Source organism: Antennarius striatus, chromosome 21 (assembly GCF_040054535.1).
Source record: "Antennarius striatus isolate MH-2024 chromosome 21, ASM4005453v1, whole genome shotgun sequence".
Taxonomy (NCBI): domain Eukaryota; kingdom Metazoa; phylum Chordata; class Actinopteri; order Lophiiformes; family Antennariidae; genus Antennarius; species Antennarius striatus.
The window spans coordinates 9525004-9548456 of NC_090796.1; the positions used below are offsets into that span (position 1 = coordinate 9525004).

The window sequence follows — 23453 nt, forward strand, 5'->3', positions numbered from 1 at the left end:
ATGCTCTCTTATCAAGCCATCCACTTTTGATGGGACAATCTCTTTATCCTGATGTCCCTCCAAAGCTAGGACAGAGATGTTTCTCAATCCTCAACGTTTCTGCCCACAGTGCAACAGCGTCACTGATGTATTTGGTTTCCAAATCCCTTCTTTGGCTTGTGAAGCACATAGACCACTGGTGTATTATACAAGCAACGAGATATATTATGCAAGTTCATGTGTTTTAAAGTCATGTTCAGAACATGATGATAAATGAATTCTCTTCAAAACTGTTGCATTATGAAATAACTTTAGTGTTTTGTCCCTTTTCTGCCTCAAGTCAAATTCACACAGACAGGAATCATGATGCAACTACACACTGAAGACTCACATTTTCTTTGAGGTTTTATTTTAAATCTTAAAATAACAGGATCCAATATGATGGATTGTATTAATAAATGACTCATGGGTTAGGGTTACACTGCATATATTCTGCATATACATTACACAGAGTCCCACAATTAATGTGAGCAAATGATTATGATATAATTTCAGTGATAAGACGAATGCAAGACAGCAAAATAATGCAATAACGAATAAATACATGTATATTTTTTAAAAAGTCCAGTCCAATGCAGCAAAAATCACTTCCTATATAAACAATACACTTTGTTTAATGACCATGTGGATCTCTTTAAATGTCCCAGAATAGCACTGTCAAACATTGCATATAGAATAAAACCCATAACTAAAAACTGTCTGCGAATCCACTTTTCCTCAAAGCACTTTGCTGTGAATGTTTACTTCGATACCTGTGTGTTCTCATTGCAATCCCTCAGACAGCATTATTAAAAGACAGCATCAGTAATAATACTGTGCAAAAGTATTTTTTCCTGATTGATGCCCTCCTCGCCTCTCACGGATGGGACATCATTCTGACAAACTCTGTGGAAGTGAAGAAGAGGAAAACTTCAAGGAAACTTTAAACCAGGAAAACATTAATATTAACTGCAGTATTAATCCATAAACTGTTAAAATTTGAAAATGCCACCATTTCACCCGCATTATTACTATTAAAACTTCTACTTCGTACCTTCAAAGTCCACTGTGCCATCTCCATTGTCATCTGCTTCCTTGACGATGGCATCTATCTCTCTTCGGGTCATGTGCTCTCCCATCAGCTTCCTCATGGCAGACCGCAGCTCCTCTGTCGTGATCTCTCCATCTCCATCCATGTCAAACTAACCAAACACACAAGAGAAAAAGACAAGAGTAAATTCTGTGTGCACTCAACAACACATTGAGTGACTCAGGGTTTACTAAGGAGAATCTTGCAGTGAAACAATAAGAACCTGGGTAGCTTAACAATGATGTTTAAGGCTTACCTCTTTAAAGGCGTCTTTGAGTTCTTTCATGCCGATCATCCCAGCAGTTTCTTCAAGGAGTTTTGGTGTCATCAGGTCGACAAAGTCCTCAAAGTCTACTCTACCACCAACTGGAGGAAAAATTCAAAGGAAAATGTGAAGAAATGAAGAAAAAACACTTTGTTTGTTGTTAGTGAAGATGCTCTGATCAGTGCAATTTCGGATTTCCAAGAAAATGGTGCAAATGTTTTTGACTTTTATGCACTCACGGTTCATGTTGATATTCTGACTCAGCTCAATCAGCTCCATCTCCGTAGGCATGTAGCCCATTGTCCTCATCAGATTCCCCAAGTCCTTGCAGCTGATCAAGCCATCCTTGTCTTTATCAAACTCATTGAATGCATCACGCAACTCTGCAGAGTAGTAAAGCAAAACATTCAGTCAGCTTGTCTGTAAAGAAATGACACATAATAGCAAAAATATATTTTAAAAAACATGCAAAAATAATGTCAGGTGTTCTACTCGTTAAATCAGTGACTTTAATCACTATTTATTAATGAAATCATGAAAATATGAAGGTAAGAATGAACTCACCATCAATCTCATCATCAGCTAGTCGCCTGGCCTGCAGAGAAAGAAGAACTGTTAACTGTGACGTAGAGAGTGTGTCTGCTACTACAAAGCCACATTTGAAGACAGCAGCGCTTCATAACTTCATAACTTCAGTTATGAAGCGCTCATAACTACCAGTTTATCGACTTTACAATTAACAAAGTCAATATGTCATGTAGGTCATGTATAAAGGGTACAGGTAATATAAAATATAAACTACTAAATGTGTTCTGCCATAATCTTATATGATAATATAATTTATCTTTAGATTTACAAACTGTACACAGCTGTTTCTTGTCAAATGTCTTGTTTTTTAAAATATATTTTCTTTATAATGTCTCCTTTTTACACGTTTTGTATTTTAATGTTTTTGTACAGTTTTATCTTTGCTCTTGAACATTTGTTTTAACAATAAAGGTATAAAGATGGACGGGGGTTGAAAATTACCATTAGAAACTTTTATGCATGTCATCTTATGTATGTCATGTTTTTTTGTATAAGATAATTTTTAAGTGTATTTGTCCATGTTTGATTAATGTCAGAAAACAATATAAAGATGGAATATTATTTTATACAACCTCAACATTTTTGAATGATATTTTATTCAGCTTTACATATCAGTTTGAAAAACTTGGTACAGACCATTCAAAGGTAAGAAGATGTTACTGCTATACTTACGACATTCTTCCCTCCTCTCAAGAAAATGCATGCAGCACCAAAGCTCATTTCCGCTGGTGGACAAATAAAGTTTTAATTGTAATTAGGAAAATTAATACATGAACGGTTTGCGATTTTCCTACATGATTCCGACATGGTCCATCAATTCAGAATTAAGCCAAAGTAATGCGTTAAAGGTGACAAACAACAACAGCACCAAAGATAATTTAAATCACAATCAGATTTCTGATAGTTGCTCAATCTTATTCATAATCTAGCAAACAGTGTAATATTTGACATATTTATGTTTAAAAAAAGTTTGTTCAATTAAAATGAAATGAATGTTTTCTCTCACCTTCTGGGGATTTCTTCTCGTCAGCCAAACGCATAATGCACAATTTTTGAAGCTGGAGCTCAGTCAGTGACCTTTGCTGCACAAAAACCTCTCTGTCTTTCTGTTTAGTAATCTCTTCGGTCTCCACCTCTGTCCCCCCTGACACAGGACAGCCCTCGCCTCTTAGCTCGTGTTTGTTCAGCCTCACAGGATGCTTTAAGGTGGTATGAGGTATGGTGCAGCTGCATCCAGGGTTGTAACTGGAGGGGAGGAGTCAGCGTTGTGACAGCAGGACATCTGACTCGTGTTTGAGCTGAACAGTGTCAGCATCAGTGTAAAACATTCTCCCACCTAAGGCAAAGGCTGATGTGAGGATCCGGATACTGTCAGTTCACAGGGGTTGAGTTTCTTCTTTAGAGTTTTACTTACTATACAGTAATTACAGTAGTGAAACATTTAAAGATTTGACATGTTGAAAGCCAGTTATTTGAATTCCATTCAAAATGGTTACTTGTAATTCCTGCAGCTAATTCATTTCCGTCAGATAATTCACTTTTCTCCACCCATTCCATCCTGGCTGAAGATCTTGATCAAAGCATTCTGATGATCAGTTAATGTATTTTCTTTAAGAACCCCACATTTCTGGAGAAAAAAAATTACTTTTAAGTTATTGAACCGTTGTTTTAGTTCTAAAAAGTTTTTTTTTTTCACAGTTGTGTGTGGTTTATTATCTAATAATTTTTCTTTGCTTGATTTTTTTAAAGAAATTTTTTAATGCACACCTTCAGAATCTACTTTTTTTCCTGTGCCATCTGTATTAATTAACAACTATCAATCATTAAAAAAGATAAAGATAACAGAATCAGCTAATAAAATCAGCAACATGATCTTCTTACATGTTTTACTTTTATTTCAACTTCGGAAACATTAAAAATGTTTTGTTTTAAATACAATAATCAATTACTGAGTTATTGTTGACTTTGAACACTCAAACTACACTGAAAAGAGCACATAACAGATCATACTGTTCCCAAAGACATAGCAGCTAAACAGACTGAGGATGTATATAACAGCATCAGGTCACAGCTAATATCCCAGCGTGTGATAATCTACATAAGTATTAGTTTCATTTTCGTGAAAGAAAAGGATTATTTCTTTTCTGCGAAATTTGCTGATGGCAATATCCAGGATTAATGCTCTGGGAACCAGCTTCACTTCCTGCGGAGGGGATAGAAAAGCTGAATTATCTGACTGAGCTGAACCATTTCTGAACAGTTGTGTGTGTCCTCTGCTGTGACCTTCCCCCCTCTGCCTGCTTCCCTGTTATGTAAATTCATCAAAAATCTGTTTGCATTAGAGGAGTAATCCACTGGGTTATTTGTGGGAAATATTTGATTTTATTATGGGTTGTTTTTTGTTTTTTTTTGCTGTCTCTGTTGCAGTGTGAGAACTGGGGATTTTTGTAGAATGGAGGTCAAGGAATATATAGGTGAAAAAATAATGCTGATGAGAAGGGAGAGATGGGTGGTTGAAGGACAATGATGCATAGGATTTATTTATTTTGGGGAATGCATTAAAACAGAATATTAACAGCTGCTTGTCATGCCTGAGTGTCACATATAAGAACTGCTGACAGTTCGACCAATCAAACTGTCAGAATGATAACTTGAACAGAGAGTGACATTTTATTTATAAGTCTAACATTGTGATTTTTTTTGTGTCAGCTAAAAGTGTACATCATAGAGATTATACTGTAGAGTGGATTATGGGAGCAAGACTGGGCCAAACAAACCATGTTACATGAATCTGTCTGTACCATCATCCAAATTCACAGAAGGAAATCCATGGCTATGAAACCTCAGTAAGATGTGGCAAAGGAAGAACTATACCATGAAATTACTTTTCAACACATCCAAAAGCAAAAATGTCAGTTACAGTTACAAAGTATGTGTGGCTGATGATGTACAAAAATAAATTATATTTACTATATAAGTTATGCTGAATTTTTGTCAAAATGTTTGCATCCTTTAAATAAATAGTTATCTTAGACATCGGGGTAAATATTAAAAATGACTCAGCATAAAGTTTAGGATTTTCCAATAATGTAGGTATGATTTTCTGGATAAAAAGAAAAAATTCCTTCTTTATTTCTTAGTTTCCATTTCACACTACAGTACTGTGTTGGTGAACTTCTTTGGCCACGAGGGGGCGTTATAGCATCTCGGACGCCTACGGACGAACCGTCGAAGAAGAGCACTTCCGTTTTCCTTTCGGCTCCCGCCCCGCTCCGCCATCATGAAGTCCTGAACAAAAACGGGTGAGAGTCGAGCAAAATGGGGATAACACGAACTGGTGATGGAATCCGCCGACAGGACTGTGGAAATGACAGCACAAAGTGAAGCACGAAGTGGACCCGCGGAGATGAAACAGTCAATTACCCGCTGAAAATATCCCTATTCGTTCGTGGCTTTTACGTTATTTAGTTAGCGGTGAAGCTAACTAGCAGCCAGAGCTAGCCTGTGATTTTCTGAGGAGCTCTGCAGTTATCTGGCTGGCTCGTTGAGTGAGCTTGGCAGGCGTCTGTCATCCAGCTGTCACTTTAATTGACTGTCATCACACTCATGTCAAGTCGTGCAGCTAGCTGTCCAATCGACTGGGAGCATCAGGATGGAGAGGAGTTTGAGTAAAAGCAGCGACAGCCAGAATGTGGTTTGTTCGTGCTGAATAGACCATTTCCGAGGAAAGAGGAGGAGTGAGACCAATATTTTCCAGCCAGGCCAGTGAGCTAGCTCCAGAGCTAGCTCCAGTGGATTCCAAAAGCCACGGTAAGACCTTATAAATCATTCAGCATGCTTAAGTAGCCGAATGCGTCTCTGTTTACAGGAAAAGGGTTAGTTGGTATAATTAACTACCTAATTTGCAGCTCATGGAGACGTTGACATTGGCGTGTGAGCTTGTTTTTGGCCTGCGACCTGAATACCTAGCTCCTTGTCGTTACTCTCTATTGTTGTATATATGTCACGTATTTATTTGGTGAGCAAGAGCAAAGGTAGCCTAATTGACCAGCCAAGTGCAAAAGCTATTCAGTCTGCTCTGCAGAGATGCAGGCTGTGGAGGATGCTGATGCGCCTTTGAAGAGGATCGTTTCTCACCAGCCAAGGACAAGATGTATTTTGTATCCTTAAATATGTCCAGTTTTCTTCAAGCTCTAAAATTGCTTGTGGGTTAAAGAGATAATCCTGAGTCAATTCATATAATTGTAGCATGTGCTTCATCCTCCTGAGTGTCTCTCTGAGGATGACAGATTAGCTTTTTTTAAAAAAATACATTGAAAGCTTCCTGTAAAGCTGCCTGTGAGATCTGAAGAACTTCTGATTTCCAAAGGGAACCACATGCTTTCTCTCTGAAAGAAACATTTCATCCGACACAAGATCTATTCAAGGCTCTTGAATTACTGAAGCCCCAGACCGTAAATTACTGAACACAATATGGATTACGTGCCCCCACTGCTTCAACTCCTTGCTAAATCTGAATATCCCATCATTTACCCTGTGTCAAGCTGTTAAGTTGATGGTCAATGCATCACAAATGAACTGTCTGTTTGAACTTCTGCATTCAATATGTTCTATTAGGGAAAGGTTGAGTCGCAGCATCTTTCTCTTTGTGAAATGGGATACAGTGCAAAACAAATGTGGAACCAGTGTGACGATATACTTTATTCTGTATACTTTCTGTTTGTATAACATCTTTTACATTTCTGTTCTCTTGAAAATTTATGTTGTTTAAAAAGGCCAGCACTGTGTAAAACAATCTGGTATATTTAATAAGATCAACATCCTGAACTCATATAGGAATTTTAATGAAAAAGTGAGTCACCAAAAACTAATTTGAATGAATGGGAGCGATGCCAGCATCATAAAGATGGTATTGATGTTTCCTAGTATACTGTGTCCTACCAGATATGTATCCAATATCTCAAAGTATATTGTTGCATATTGCATGACCCCATAGGGTATAATATTAGACGGATCAAATCAATGCTTAAATATGTGGAAATTCTTAATCTGAATTTCCATATCTTTAGCCATCCACCCATCCATCTTCTTGAAGGTGAGACGGTCGTAATCGATAATCGTTATCATCTCATCTTGAACCACTTATTGGCTTTGCCAGTCATAGGGTCTTCTGCAGGCTATTGGTATCTTTGGTACAGGCGAGAGGCAGGGTACGGACGCTTTGCCAGTGCCTCACAGAACCACAAATAGACAGACAACCACTCACGCACATACACTCACATCTGCAGACAATTTGGAGTGGATATTTTTGGAGGTGGGAGGAAGACAGGGGAACCCAGGAGAACATACAAACCTCACACAGAGAGAAATCAAACCCAGAACCATCTTCTGTAAGGCAACGCTCTGTCTCACTCATTTAGCCGTTTATTGCTGAATTATTTTCTTTTGTGAATGCCACTCCTTTTCCCATCAATCTGGCCCAAAAACTGATTATTTTTTTCAGACTGTTATCAAATTCTGGTTACAGGTTCTTTTTACTTAAACAAATGTTTTAACTGTGGTCTCATTATTCCTGTAAAGTCATAAATTGGCTAAACTTGTTGGCCTTTTTCTTCTATCTCCTGAATTTGGCGTGCATTTGACTTCAGCCCTTCAGTGATATTTTGGCCATCAAATTAGACCAATAAACTGGATGGGCTGCTTCTGTAAAATGACAGAAAAGCTAAAATCTATCAGCAAGATTGTTGGTTTGAAATCTATCTTTTTCAGCTGATGTGTCACCTGTTTTATAAAATTACAAAATGACAGTACGGGCCACAGAAATCCATCTGGCCATATTCACTGTACTGTACTGTATGCTGTACAGGGTTTGCCTCATGAACATGATCTTAACTTCGAATGCTATGGTTCTGTTGGACTGCACAAGTAATTGGTTTGGCATCAGTATTGCAATGTAAGCATGTGCAAAGCAGTATAAGAGCTCAGCAAACTAGATATTTTACTGCTTGATAGAAATTTAGAAGAAACAATCTGTGTAGCGAATATTGGAGAGAGATGATCAATGCACCAAGTTAGCCTGATTATATTTTGTTCTCTAGTTTGACACATGCCTGTTCAATTATGCAGATGGTAAAGGACCAGTGAATTCATGTTATTCTCATTGACGGGAACATATATGTTATTTATACAAACACAGCCCTAACTCTTTGTGTATGATTGTGAAACTATATTTACCAGTAGCTGGATGCAAATGCTGGCCAAAGTATTGCAGGAAATATTCAGAGAAGTTCATTCATTCATTCATTTTCTCAAACCGCTTGATCCGCTTGCGCGGGTCACGGGGGGCTGGAGCCTATCCCAGCGTGTCTTCGGGCGTGAGGCGGGAGAAACTCCAGATTTGTTTAATGAACAATCTTTCACTATGATCCAACCCCCAAAAGCTCATTAATACAGTAACTGTTTTCAACAGAGAAGAAATTGTAGACGTTGAAGATGTTCACAGTTTTGGTTATTGTTTATTTATTTATAAATACACAAGTGCTGAATGCTATTGAGTGACACGGGGATTTACTGTAATTGAAATATACTTTGACATTGTGCTAAATCAGTGATAACCAGAAAAAGACTATATATCTGCAAAGCACTGGAAAAACTGTCATGTGAACTACATAAATATTAACAGAACTGAATAATACACAGTGCACAAAAGACATGTGATGCCCATATTTCTGATTGGGCTCGTGTGTCCAACACAAACTTGGCAATCCCCTGAAATGAGGAGCGCTTACCGGGTTTCTGTCACGTGCTCACCAGGCGCTGGCCATGCCATCAAGTGTGCGGGCCGGGAGCCTGAAAGACCCGGAGGTGGCTGAGCTCTTCTTCAGGGAGGACCCTGAGAAGCTCTTCACAGACCTGCGGGAGATCGGCCATGGGAGCTTTGGAGCGGTCTACTTCGTGAGTTACCTTCCTCTGCTTAAGGATAAAAAAAATGTTCAGTTTGATCCGTAGTTGTTAACAACTCAAATTATAAATGGTTGTATAAACCAAAGCCTCTTCCTCAGCTTGGAAAGAAAGCAGCTATTCATTAGATGCACTCATAAGTGATTTATCTCATGAAAGGTAATCACAAGAAAGACCATAGTAAGAGTCCTGCAGGTTAAACAGAAGGGGAGATGGCAGCGATGACAAGACTTCCAATAAGAACACAAGGAGAATAAATCTATCAGCTGAAGATGAAAGGTGGCAGGAGAGAAGGAAAGAGAAGAGCATGCTGCGACTCAAAGACAAATGTGCAAGTGGTGGATGAAAAGCCTTGTTTAATGAAGGGTGTAAAGGAGCTAGTCATGGATGAAGGGATCGACGGAAGAGAAGAGGGAAGGAGTGTCAGAAGAAATTCTTGTTTCATTCACAGTACAAGCAAATTATTTCTCTTTTTTTCTCTTGGAACTGTTGCAGTAATGTCTGATTATTAGAGATTCTTCTGAAAGCAACTGCCAGAAACATGGACCTTCCTGATGTTCAGCAATTGCACCAATCTATTGTCCCTTGTCTCACTCTAGGCCCATGATATCCGCACAAATGAGGTGGTGGCCATCAAGAAGATGTCCTATAGTGGCAAACAGTCCAATGAGGTATGATACGATAACCCTTTATCTGCTTTATGGATGTAATGGTCAGTTTTGCTCATCCTTCTCTGCTTACGCTTCAGAAATGGCAGGATATTGTCAAGGAGGTGAAGTTCCTCCAAAAGCTGCGCCACCCCAACACCGTGGAGTACCGCGGCTGCTACCTGAGGGAGCACACAGCATGGGTGAGTGTGTGTTTGAGTTTTTATCAGAGGTTGTAGATATTGTAATAACTTCCAAGACCCAATACTTTTTATTCCTACTGTTCCTTTTGACGTGCCTCTTGCTTTTTGACTTGATCCTTAAAGGACACTTGTAGTGGTTGAAACAAATATAAAACAAACTGTATGAAAAAAATAATAAATTGTCCAAAACTGTATGAGAAGAAAGATGAAATTGTCAGTTTTTTAGTGTGCATTACAACAATCCAATTACATACTCATAACCTCAGTCTCCTAAAAACAGGACACACTGTCCTACATACAAAAAAAAAGGAAATGGAGGAGTAGGCACAAGGACCAAGAGGGAGAATTGGGAAGGGGCCTAAATGTTGAACAGCTTGTACTACCCTTTCCATTCTTGGGTCAAGCACCCTTATATTGTGGTTTAACACTTCGTCTCCTTTCCTCCTAGCTGGTGATGGAGTACTGCTTGGGCTCAGCTTCTGACCTCTTGGAAGGTAGGTTTGAAAATAAGAGAAACAAATGTGCGCTTATGAAATACCTGAGTTATTTATAACATTTACATAAGCGATGTCTGATATCCCCTTATATCTCTCTCAGTCCACAAGAAACCCCTCCAGGAAGTGGAAATAGCTGCCATAACCCATGGTGCATTGCAGGGATTGGTGTATCTTCACTCTCACAACATGATTCACAGGTGAGCCCCATCGCTTTTCTCACCATCTAAACTGTTCCCCTCGCCCACGGTGACAAGAGACAAAACAAATACAGAGAGGAAAGCACAAACTGTGCTGCTGAGATAATCTTATGCAACAGTGGATGTACTCTCACACTATGTGGCAGCACATTTTTGGTGCTTTGTAATACTTCCCTTTCTCTCCAATGCATTTTCGTGTTCACAGTTACAAGACTAGTAATTCTTGATCTGACAATTTTCGCCTCACAGAGATGTAAAGGCAGGAAACATCTTGCTAACAGAGCCAGGTCAGGTCAAACTGGGAGATTTTGGCTCGGCCTCCATCGTTGCTCCAGCCAATTCCTTCGTGGGAACACCATACTGGTGAGACATCAGACTTTTTACTCATAATAGTGTGATCCTTACTGTCAGATGATGGTTTAGAGCGTTGCTCCAGATCCATTAAAAAAAAAAAACCCACTAGGTTAATATCCAACGAAGCTTAGACTTTCTTTTAGAATTAATAAGCTTTTCCAATCTGATGTACTAAAAAGTCTCAAGTACCAGTCAGGATTGTTTTAAGGATGGGCAGAGTTGTTATGTGTCGTAGACATTGGACAAGACAGTGCACCCTGCGGTGCAGTTCTCTGACATCTGTAGTTACAGGAAATTGCTGAATTATTTTTTTGTATCCTCTCTGCAGGATGGCCCCTGAGGTGATCCTGGCCATGGATGAGGGTCAGTATGACGGGAAAGTGGATGTTTGGTCACTTGGCATTACCTGCATAGAGCTGGGTAAGATATGGCCATAAAGTAATCCACAAATGTATTTTATGTGCTCACAAAGCTGAAAGCATTCAACTCTTTTTTTTATTCCCGCCCCCCGCCCCCCACCCCACCCCTTTATCTGTCATGCCATCGCGCTTCATCACTGTAGCGGAAAGGAAGCCTCCTCTGTTCAACATGAATGCTATGAGTGCCTTATACCACATCGCCCAGAATGAAAGCCCCGTGTTGCAGTCTAATCACTGGTGAGAGACAAAACATTGACTTTATTTGAGTCTTTATGCTATTTAAGCTTTTTAGATATAGTTTGATTTGAAATGTTCGACTTCGAGAAAATTTTACATATTTTAACAAAATAAAAGCTGAAAAGCACTCAGAATTAATGTCTAAATTAAATTGTAACGATGACGATCTCTTCAGAAAAGTGAGTGTAGACTTTTAGAATTACATGACAAAACATTTTTGTTTACGGTCAACAAAACCTTCAACACCACCAATGTCAGAACAGACACTCTTAATGGGACCTCAACAAATAAATAGCAATAACAAGCTGAAATTTAAACAGTAAGACAATTCAATGTAAACGTTACAGTGAATCCCTCACCACACAGAGCTTTGAGATAAAATTACACAACCTGAAATCCTTGGTTTACTGTTAAAGGAACATTTGTTTTACTTATAAGAAAATTCATATACAGTGGTCCCTCACTACAGTGCAGTACACCTTTTGTGGCCTTGCAGATTTTTTAGTGTAATTTTGCATGTTTGTTTTTACAGTGCATTAGTTCTGCGTCCTGATTAGTGCATTGTGTTAATGCCTGTCTCACAAAGGTGTATATAGTTTGTAGTGAGAGCTTTTAGAACCTAAAAACATCTATAATAGTTGTAAAAAACAAAGTTGACTACTTTGCAGATTTCGACTATTGCAGGTTATTTTTAGAACGTAACTCCTGCGATTAACAAAGGACCACTACACTGACATTTGTGTCCTCTTCAGGTCGGATTACTTTCGGAATTTTGTGGACTCCTGTTTGCAGAAGATCGCCCAGGACAGACCTACCTCTGATGTGCTGCTCAAGGTAAATAACATCAGAAAGGTTGTTTGATGTCATACCTGAAGGCAATTAAAGAGCGTATTTGTGGCCATGAGGAGTATTTGAATTTTTGTGCTAAACTTAGAGTTGATTGTGTAAAGTACACTGTTAACACGGCCAAAAATCATAGAAAACTGCACACAGTATACTAAGAAAAAAGTTGGGAATGGTCACTTTATAAAGGAGGAGGTTACAGGATCTCCTTCTTGCTACCATTTCATAATAGATGTTTCTATCCTCTTTCTCTTATGCTGTACATGCAGCACCATTTCCTATGCAGAGAGCGTCCAATGACAGTAGTGATGGACCTGATCGCCCGCACCAAGGATGCTGTCCGTGAGTTGGACAACCTACAGTATCGGAAGATGAAGAAAATACTTTTTCATGAGGCCCACAACGGTCCTGCACCAGAGGGGGGTGACGAGGAAGAGGTGAGGAGACAAAGACTTAATTGTATAAATGCAAGAATGTATTTGGTTACAAACTGAGTGACAGAAGGAACAATGAACGACTGCTATTAGTCATTTTATTGTACTATTTAAAGACCCAGCATAGGAAGAACATGACTTCAGCCTGTAGTGACAAGTTGTATAACCCAACATCAGATGTAGTCAACATTGTTTTTCCCAGTCATTTGAGTTTAATCTCTCAGACACCAGAATAGAAATACTCTGCCAGAGATTAGTTGATATCAATAACAAGTCTGCAGAATTTCAAACCATAAAGTGGAAAAATTTCACAGACTGAACACTGATAATCTCCCGATCATGTCATTCCACATCACAGCACAACCCTGCACTAATCGCTGCTAGTCCAGATTTGTCAGAATGTGGCCCTAATTTGCCACACCTCTAAGTCACCTTTTCACCAGCTATTTATTTTAGTCCTTAATGTCCTTTTGACCATTTCACTAATACGTTTTCTGCTCCTTCAGGATGTGGAGCAATACATGCTGCGCACCGGCACAGTCAACAGCATGGAGAGCTCCCACTCCCTGCCCTCCATGTCGATCAGTGCCAGCTCCCAAAGCAGCTCTGTCAACAGCCTGGCGGACGGCTCTGATGACAGCGGGGAGATGGCCATGATGCAGGAGGGCGAGCACACTGTTACCTCCAACAGCTCTGTTCTGCACAAGCCCTTGGTCAGTGTTCATGTTTTAGTTTCCGCTACTTCTCCTAGTCTATAATGTATACTAGATACTCGTGTCTTTCAGTGTGTGTCTAGTTCTCTACATGCAAACTTGCTCCACTTGCAGGAAATGAAAAGCAACACCATTTTAGGCCTACAGAGACACAGTAGACTCGTTGGTGCTGCCCCCTACAGGCTAACAGCAGAAAGTCACCACACAGACAAACGGCTAACGCACAAACTTTTGTTGCTCGTTGGACTACAGCTGCACTCAAAAAAGACAGTTGTGTTTCTCTTTTAATTTCATGACAACATTGTGAAAGGCTAATCGTTGTGTTTATTACACTGCTTGGTCTCCATTATGTAGAGCCATGACAACATTTATGATGACCCGTATCAGCCAGAAGTTGACTCACAACAAGAACCTTCTTCTGCTGGTGGAGGAGGAGGAGGAGGGAGGCGTCGTCGAGGCAGAGACCATTTTGCTACCATCAGGACAGCTTCACTTGTCACTCGTCAGATCCAGGAACACGAGCAGGGCTCAGCCCTGAGAGAGCAGATGTCTGGGTAAGGTGGGACCGTTGGGACTCAGGTCTGGTTAAATGCCGTGCCTGTTATTGAAGGGAGGAATGAGCAAACACTATTCCACGACTTTTTTTTAATACATAATCAAACACAATTTGAAAATACGAACTAAACTGGACATGAACCAGCCAGCCAAGAAACTTATCTAAGATGTGTCAGTGTCCCTTCACCGCTTTAGGATAAATTCATATGTCATCTAACAGGTACAAGCGAATGCGACGGCAGCATCAGAAGCAGCTAATGGGCTTGGAAAACAAACTGAAGGCGGAGATGGACGAGCACCAGTTGAGACTAGACAAAGAGCTGGAGAACCAGAGGAACAGCTTCTCAATGGAGGGAGAGAAACTCTCCAAGAAGCACCTGGTTATCATGGAGAAGGAGGTGAGCCAGTGGAGAAACCACTACATTCATCACTTGAGTACTTTTCATATTCCTGACAATTGTTGGTCTGTTTCTAATTTCACAGACAAAGGCGGTCCTGACTGAGGAGAAGAAGTTCCAGCAGCACATACTGGGTCAGCAAAAGAAGGAATTGACGGGTCTGTTAGAATCCCAAAAACGACAGTATCGACAACGCAAGGAGCAGCTCAAAGAGGTCCTGATGCTGCTGATGCTACACAAACAACCATGATCTCTGCTTGACATCATGCCTTCCCAGCCAACGCTACCGTACGTGTGTTCATTTATTTAATGTTTTCTCTGAAGGAACTGAACGAGAACCAGTCGACACCAAAGAGGGAAAAGCAAGAGTGGTTGGTGCATCAAAAGGAGTGTCTGCAGCAGCTGCAGGCGGAGGAAGAGGCGGGCCTGCTGCGACGACAAAGACAGTATTATGAGCTACAGTGTCGCCAGTACAAAAGGAAGATGCTGTTGGCACGCCACAACCTGGAGCAGGATCTCCTCCGAGAGGTACCTGTTTCGATTTGATCCAAGTGTTTCCTGTCAGGTTCCTTTTCTCTGCTTTTTAAGTACTTTTATTTCCTGTTTAGGAACTGAACAAAAAGCAGACTCTGAAGGACTTGGAGTGTGCCATGCTTCTGCGTCACCATGAGTCCACGCAAGAGCTGGAGTTCCGCCAGCTGGGTTTGGTGCAGCACACCCGGGCTGAGCTGATCCGCACGCAGCACCAGACGGAGCTCACCAACCAGATGGAGTATAACAAGAGGCGAGAGCAGGAGCTGCGTCAGAAACACGCCGTGGAGGTTCGCCAGCAGCCCAAGAGCCTCAAAGTGAGTGAGAGCACCCAGGACCAAGGGTCCCCCGTGGAGGGAAAGAACCAAGAGCCCGGGGGGGCGAGCAGCAGCAGCAGGGGCAGTGAGGCACAAGTGATGCAAGCAGAGCCGGAGGACGAAGGGGTTGTTGAGTTAGAGAAAGAAAGTGAGGCTGAGGAGATGCATGATGCTCAGGGTGAGCTTCATGGAGGAGTATCGGAATTCAGAGATGATGAGAAGGAGGAGGTTGAAAGGATTGGTGAGGTAGAAGGTGACAATAAACAAGAAGGAAATGAGGGGGATGACAAGCAAGAATGGGAAACTGATGAAGGCGCTGAAGTGAGGGAAGTAGAAGGAGAGCAGTGGGAGTACGATGACCACACTGAAACCACATATGTAGAGAATAATGACGAAGAGGAGGAGGGCAGGGGCGTGGCCGACGGTTGCCCGTCAGAGCTCATGCCATCCCTGTCCCCAGAAAGGAGACGGCGCCACGAGCGAGACCTCGATGAACTGTCTGAGTTTTACTTCCCCGATGCTCTGGAGGAGCTGGAACCCATTCCCACCCCACCGACTCCACCCCCTGCTCACACGTCCATCCCTTCACTCTTCTCTCACGCCATCTGTCTCCTCCTCTCCCTCTCTGCCGCCGCCCAACCCTCCAACTTCACTTTTCTGCTACTCGCCATCTTCCTCCTGTCCCTTCGTCGGTCGTCTCCTCTCCCCTCTTTGGCTTCCGTCCTTCTCTCGGCAGAGCTCGCCTTCCTGGCTCTCTTTTTCTCATACCTCTTCCTTCGCTCCTGCTGCTCCCTGTCCTTCTCCACCTACTTGTCGCTCACCGTCTGGGCCAGCGGTCTCTTCAGTTTAGGTCTCTCCTTCAGTTTGGGGATTTATTACATCCCCATGATTTTGATCTCTGCCTCATTCCTCAGCTCTCCCTCTCTCTTCCTGTCTCTCTACTTGGTGGCGGTGTTGGTCATCAGGCCGGCCCGAAACTTTCTTCAACACGCACCCCGCAAAGTCAATCGCCTCTGCATGCGTGTCCTTTTCCGTCTGCCTCGGCCCATGTTTGTCATGTGCCAGTCGGTCTTGGGCGGCATAGCGGAACGTAACCTTTACGAGATGTTTCCCAAAGCGGGACGCAACTGGGGCGCACGTCAATCCAAAATCCCGGTCCTCCTGACAACCCTGCCGTTAGAGTGTCGAGCTCATTGCAATAAGGCAGCTCCTTTTGCCACAGGCCTTCTCTGGGTGAAGCGTTTTGGTAGACGCCCCATCGGGGTCCTGGTTGACCTGGCTAACTCCATTGTGCTAAAACTAGCCAGGCAGCTCCTCCAAAAGCTACCGGTCATTGTCACGGTCAAACTCCAAACTCTGGGCCTCTTGAAGAAGGAGTTCCCAAGCAGGCTGCCCCGTCTGCTCCCTAGGGACGTCAGAGAGAGGAGACTGAGGGAGAGGAGGAGGAGAGAGAGAGAGCGACAGAGGAGGGCAGAGAGGGAGAGGATGTATCGTGAGGAGGGGAGGTGGGAGTGTGGGTTGAGACGAACTTCATCCGGGCGGTTTGTCAGGGGGAAAATCCGGCCATGGAGATAAAGAGTGTGAGAATAAATGTAGGACAGAGTGGGATGTGTGTGCTGGTAGCGTGTGGTCGCGTTCCACTGTTTTAACGTTTGTGAGTGGTCTTGATTTGGGTCCACGTGTCTCATCCCAAACTGGTTTTTGGTCACATTGTTAAAGATGAAGACATATTTCACTTTACCTGTACGTCTGTGGCAGAAAGTGTTTTGGGCTGTTGAGGCTAATCCAAGCATGTGTATGCGTATGTGTGTGTGTGTCCACACACCAGTCTATCAGTATCGATGGGCTCTGCAGAATCAAATAATGCAGCCAAAGCCGTGGTTTCTGAACCCAAACCCAGTGAATTTTTAATCTTTAATTATTGTGCTTTTTGTAAAAGTTACTTAAGTGTCTTTATTTTTTATTATTGTGCTCTTATTTTGTAAGACAAATGTGTTTCTGGTTATTTTTAAGACCATTATTGTGCAATCTTTTGTTTTCCTTTATTTTGAGGTCTTATTTTATAGAATGAGCTGTTAAATGCTTAGAACAAACATTACAGTATTTCATAGTTTCACAGCTATAATTTCTCCTCCCAAAGCTTAATACTGTGAAAAATGCATAAGCAGACTTCTCGAAATCAGCCTGAACACTAGCACTCAGTATAAAAGTGCAATAAACAGCTTAAAAGAGAGTTCTGGGACCACAGTAGGACATTCTGTCTGGTTCCTGCCTTTAGAAGTGAAAGAGTTTACAGGTCTAACTTACACAATTTAAAATAATTACTTTTATGGCTGTTAAATGGCAACTTAACCCTGTCCAGATCGTTGTTCTGGTGTGTGTTCTTGCCGTTTCTAGCCAGAAGCAATTCAAGTGCCCTTAATGCAATAACCTCACAATTTAAAGTGTGAACATAATGGCTAGAAGTAGTAAAAGGTTAGTATGAAAAATCCTATTTATATTTCAATGCAGCTTAATTTATATGAAGCCATATTGACAATCTTTTGAGACATGCAATCATAAATTAAGTCCAAAGATTGATGCAACTACTGAATGTGAAATTTAAAATTGAGATCGACATGAACACAATAATAGCAGACGTTTGTTTAATATCGCAATGTCCGAAAAGACTATTTCAAAAAATACTGAATATGAATGAACAGATCGTTTCAGGTTAGGGCTGCAGCTCATTGTCATTAATAATGAATCTGTTTCACTGAAACGTTTAGTCAATGAAACATCATAAAACGGTGACTATCCATTGCTTCTTCCCAGATTGTAATGTGATGCCATTATCATTTCCCAACCGAAATCCACCGTATGTGTGTGTGTGTGTGTGATTGCGTGTGTGTGATGTGATTGCGTGTGATTGTGTGCACAAACGCAGGAATCTGAAATGAGTTTGTCGTTGTCGTTATTTTGCTTGTTAATTGAAGCAATCGATCAGTTATCAAACAGTGATTACAAATGTTTCTGTCTGCTGCACAGTTAATTGTTTCAGCTCTACTTCAGTCGGACCAAAGGGTAACATGAAGGATATGATGGCAGACGTTGGCTCTACAATATTCTGAAGTGTCGTACATTTAACAGAAGGAAACCAAATGTAGTCAAAACTTGAAATTGTTGCATGCTGAAGGTAGAAAGTTCTTCCAATTTGCATATTTGCGAAGGAAAGTAATTAAATTGTTTTGCATTTGAAAGATATTAACAAAATATTACCAAATATGAAAACTCAAGAGTAAACTGTATTTGACCCTGGGGGACAAAAATAGGGCGTGCCTGTAAGGTGAACTTAAATTAGGAAATCTAGCTATATTAAAAAAAATGCTTCAAAACAATGATTGTTTTATTTGAATGTAACTTATTTGCCATTGATTTATATTTGTGTTCCGGTCTGTTATTTCCTGTTCCTCTGTCTGTGTTAAATGTTTGTATTCTGTTTTGTTGTGACATCATCTGAGAGTTTATATTGCCTTTTTATTATATTTAAATTATGCAGTATTTATTCAATACTGCATGATGTGTGGCAGCCGTTTTTTTAAAAAAATATTCTTATTATAGCTGCATGCTCCCAAAGAAAACTATTTTGTCATACTTTTTTTTTTTTTTTACACAGAAAATAAATCATTTTGTGTGAAAATCATTGTCTTGTTTGTTTTTATGATTTCTATCTTCATTGTTGCTGTATTTATTTGCTTATTTCCCCTGGTTTTTCAGAAAACATCATTTTACAGTAAGGTCCCTTTTGTTTGTCGTTCCTCCTGCATCACCTTAATTTCTATCTGTTGTGCCCTTCCCTTTGTTCAATGTCCATCAGAGATAATGCTAGCATGTTCTCTGACTTAATGTACTATTTAGAACAATTAAGTATTGTTACAACATGTTGAAGGATGAAAACTGCCACATATAAAGGCACTCGGGCCTCACAAATAAAAAATAAATATTAACTGTAAAGCATATGAAATTACAAAAAAAAGTACAAAATTCATCATGGAGAGAAATTAAACGTGTAAACGAAGCACAGTTAAACTGGTCGGCTGTCATCTGACTCTACATCTACATTCCTATTTGCAAAACCACAAGTTTAATTTTGTGTTTCGAACTTAAAGAGCAATTTTAAATCTAAATTTTATTCCAGGAATTCAAGGTCAACTTTGAGGTGCTATACACCAGAATCTGAGGATATTAAAAGGTCACTTAATTCCTTCCTTCATTACTAATAAGAGTTTTCCACTTCAGATGTCTACATGGATTAGTTCCAGTTCTTTTGCATAATTTAGTATTTCACTCTACTAATTAAATTATAATTGAGACTTAAAGCATTTTCTTAAATGTTTTATTATTTACTATCAATGAATAGTTATGATTTTTTTTTGAAGGAACTGACAACAGAGGCCTGGATTATTAAGAACATTACTTCCTTTTTGTTGCTACAAATTTCACATTTCATTCCAAAAAATTCAAAAGCAAAACAGGTTCAAAGAAGCAGAATTGTCTTAATCATGTGTAATTCCTGAAACCTTCATGAGACACAAAACAAATGACAGAAAATGTCATCAAAAGGAAGGCAGGTGTGTGTAGAGACATTTCAATTCTGAAATGCCCGTTGTGTGAACACTAAAATCTGACAGTGAACTCCATCTTCTTTGCCAGTAGCAGTCGATAAGGATAATATTGGTTAATCCTTATTATTTTTACTTTTGATTTCACTTGATTTATATTTTCAGCATTTTTTTCCAACAAAACTTAAATATGTATGCAAAATGGCACAAACTTTAAAAAGTCTAGTATTTAATTTGTAAACCAATAGGAGCACTTGAGTCCAGCTGCCTCCATCTCTCTTCTCTCTCCTCCAGTCCAAAGAGCTACAGATTAAACGTCAGTTCCAGGACACCTGTAAGATCCAAACCCGTCAGTATAAGGCGCTGCGTAACCACCTGCTGGAGAACACGCCCAAGTCGGACCACAAAGCCATGCTGAAGCGTCTGAAGGATGAGCAGACCCGTAAGCTGGCCATCCTGGCAGAGCAGTATGACCACTCCATCAATGACATGCTGTCCACACAGGCTGTGAGTAAGGCAAGGAGATGTTGCTCACTTCACACACACCACCTCACCACTGCTGTGACCGGGGCCCCCCCGAGGGCCATCCTGCCTCCCTGCTTGTTGACAAGCGTCATCCTGGTCACTCAATGTTTCATCCACTCAAAACTTCACATCCCTGTCTTCTACCTGTTTCCCTCTGCAGTTAAGTCTGTGAGTTCTTTCCTTAATCACCCGGCCTGCTTTGAGAGAGGGAAATGGAGTGGAAAATGAGCACTTTAATGAAATTAGCTCCATAAATATGACAAAGCAGTCAAAGCATTACCTTTGATATTGCTTCTTTTTTTTTTAAATTTTGTGTTCATTATGTTTAATTCTGTAAAGCACTTTGTGTTGCATTTTGTATGAAAAGTGCTCCATAAATGAATTTGATTTAATTTTGAAATAATAGTTCATCTAATTCAAAATAAAGAAATTGAACACAAAAAAAAATTAAATCAAAACTTCAAAATCAAAGGCATCCAGTTCCACTTTCTATAATATATAATATAATAAAATATACTCGTGTGGCTCCGCGGTGTAACGGTGTTGTGCCTGGAGTATCCCCCTCCTCTTGCCCGTAAGTCCACTGAAATATGCTTCAGCAACCACTTGTAATGTCTGCTCCTACATATCACAAGAAACAGGTAAGAAGATGAATGCGTGAATAGTATAATATGATATGATAAGTTCTTAAATACTATAAAATACTATATTATAATGATATAGCCTGAGACCTTTTAATGTTATGACATTCAGTCTGTGCATCAGTGTGCCATCTACCACTAATGCACAGACTGAACTTCATGCAGCACCACTTGGCCTTTACATCCCTGACTGGCCTGTGAACATACACACAAATCCCAGTCTTTTAAATGATTGAAGCACAGCAGGAAGAGGAGTGAACATGACAAAATTGTTCTCTTGAATTATGCAAAGCCCAGCACTACTTGAATTACCTCACATGGCCAAGTGCCCCGTAAGCCTAGTAAGCCAAATCCCTGCTACCCTTGTTTGTCCCTGCATCTACTCATGCTGTGGTCAAAGTCCTTTTTGGGAGATTACCAACTCATTGATTGAACTTAATCCTGAGGTCAGACAAATGAAACATTTTAAGTGAAGAATATGTTGAAGTAAGATTTAATCTGTCTCCTGGACCCTGACTTAAAGATGGGCGCAACACACAGGTCAAATGTCTCACATGGTTTCATAACAACGTTTTGAAATGATAAAACAGCTCTTATCATTATCATTATCTTATCATTTATCATATCACATCATATCACATATCATAGTGTACCATGTTCACAATCTCACATTATTTCAGTGACTTTGTAACTTGTAATTAATATTGCACATTTTCTTGTGATTTTGGTTAACACTGAAAAAGCACTGATGCAACAATCCTCACCGCTGCCACAACCGTCCATCTACAATCTTCCGTCTACTCTTTGACACTACAGCACAACCTGTAGCATGTACCATTTTTCAATTCACTCCCTATTTTCTGTCCCTCTTAGCTGCGATTGGATGAGACTCAGGAAGCGGAGTACAAGGTGCTGAGGATGCAGCTGCAGCAGGAGCTGGAGCTGCTCAATGCCTACCAGAGCAAGATCAAGATCCACACCGACACGCAGCACGAGAGGGAGGTCAAGGATCTGGAGCAGAGAGTGTCCATCCGCCGTGCCCTGCTGGAGCAGAGGGTTAGTAACCTTTGGCAGTCTCATCTAGGACAGCAAAGCGTCTTAGAATGTGGTGAAACCCTCTGGTGACTTTCAGGCATCCAAGTCTCAAAAACCTTCCTTTATATCACATAATCTTTTTTAGGCACATCTTATGGCACAAATATTGACCTTGAAATGACTCCTTTGCTGTTTGCAAAACATTGATTATAAATCATGATGGTTTGTGATGTACATGAACCATAATGACGTGAAAGTTCAGGATAGCATAATAATGATTTAAAAGAAAAATAACATCTGTTTATTGTCTATTTTTTCTTCCAGATTGAGGAAGAGATGCTGTCCTTGCAGAATGAGCGCTCGGAACGCATCCGCACCCTCCTGGAGCGGCAGGCGACTGAGATTGAGTCCTTTGACTCGGAGAGTCTGCGTCTGGGCTTTAGCAACATGACGCTGACGGGCATCCCAAGCGAGGCCTATCCCATGCAGGGCTACTCCAACGCTCCGCCCTCTGGCTCCCGCTCGGCCGGCCACTGGAGCCAGGGCATGCACCAGCAGAACGTGCCCCCGCAGCAGCATTCCCGCCGCAGCCACAACAGCAGCGGCGGCGGTGGAGGAGGTGACCGCAGGAGCGAGTCCTCCTCTTCCTCCCACGCTCTGGGGATGGCCCTGGGGCTGGTACGAGATGGCAGAGAGGTGCACCACTCGTCTCGCTCCTCCATCTCCTCTTCTTCCTCCTCCTCCTCCTCTTCCTCCCACCACCAGCGCCACCACCTGCCCCAGCATTACCACCACCAGAGCACACCACAACTCTACCGCGAGCGGGAGCGGGATCGAGATAGGGAGCGGGAGAAGGAGAGGGAGCGGGAGTGGGCTGGAGTGCGAGGCTCCGGAGGTGACCTGGCCCACCCACACCCCCTACCCTTCTCCCATCACCTGCCTTCACGCTCTTCCTCTCAATCCTTGGCCATGCTGCCTCCCCCGCCACCTGCCCCCCCATCCATCTCTGGCCCGTCCTCCTCTTCCTCATCCTCCTCCTCCTCTCAAGGAGGAATCTATGGTGGAAGTGGGCTGGGTGTGCGTGGTGCCCCAAGCCTGATGGCCCTGAGAAACAGCCCCCAGCCCCTGAGGAGGACGGCGTCCGGTGGGGGGCCAGGAGGAGCCGGGAGCAACGACGGCGTCCTAAGCCGAAGCACCTCAGTCACTTCACACATCTCCAATGGCTCCCACCTGTCCTACTCTTAAAAGGCAGGAGGACGAGAGTCGACAGGGTAGCGTGAGGAGCAGGAGCGATTTAGGAAGGTAGCTATCACAGGCTGTACCTCAGGTCTCTCATTTTGCCCCCTTGCCTTGTGTTCTTTTTTGGAGTGATCTCTCAGAGTATC

At 41.5% G+C, this 23453-nt stretch overlaps 2 protein-coding genes across 3 annotated transcripts; one reads left to right on the forward strand and one right to left on the reverse strand.

The window, feature by feature from the left end:
• Positions 1-406: 406 nt before the first annotated feature.
• On the reverse strand, positions 407-3154 carry cabp5a (calcium binding protein 5a). The gene is made up of 7 exons (XM_068305755.1): positions 2968-3154; positions 2634-2686; positions 1938-1968; positions 1613-1756; positions 1365-1474; positions 1073-1220; positions 407-924 (listed from the first exon to the last, which is right to left on the reverse strand). Exons 1-7 carry the CDS (start codon positions 2999-3001, stop codon positions 896-898), a joined length of 549 nt encoding a protein of 182 aa, XP_068161856.1. The 5' UTR covers positions 3002-3154; the 3' UTR covers positions 407-895.
• Positions 3155-5219: 2065 nt separating this feature from the next.
• taok2b (TAO kinase 2b) lies at positions 5220-23453 on the forward strand. Of its 2 annotated transcripts, XM_068306276.1 has the most exons (20): positions 5220-5771; positions 8775-8915; positions 9521-9592; positions 9670-9771; positions 10220-10265; positions 10369-10465; positions 10715-10828; positions 11148-11239; positions 11382-11475; positions 12228-12309; positions 12588-12755; positions 13259-13465; positions 13820-14019; positions 14241-14418; positions 14504-14632; positions 14743-14946; positions 15027-15266; positions 20162-20374; positions 21907-22089; positions 22393-23453. In XM_068306276.1, the coding sequence occupies exons 2-20, from the start codon at positions 8784-8786 to the stop codon at positions 23311-23313; spliced, it is 3474 nt and encodes a 1157-aa protein (XP_068162377.1). In that variant the 5' UTR covers positions 5220-5771; positions 8775-8783; the 3' UTR covers positions 23314-23453. The 2 variants fall into 2 exon arrangements, with proteins under 2 accessions (XP_068162377.1, XP_068162376.1); XM_068306275.1 differs by lacking the exons at positions 20162-20374; positions 21907-22089; positions 22393-23453 and having other exon boundaries at positions 15027-18320.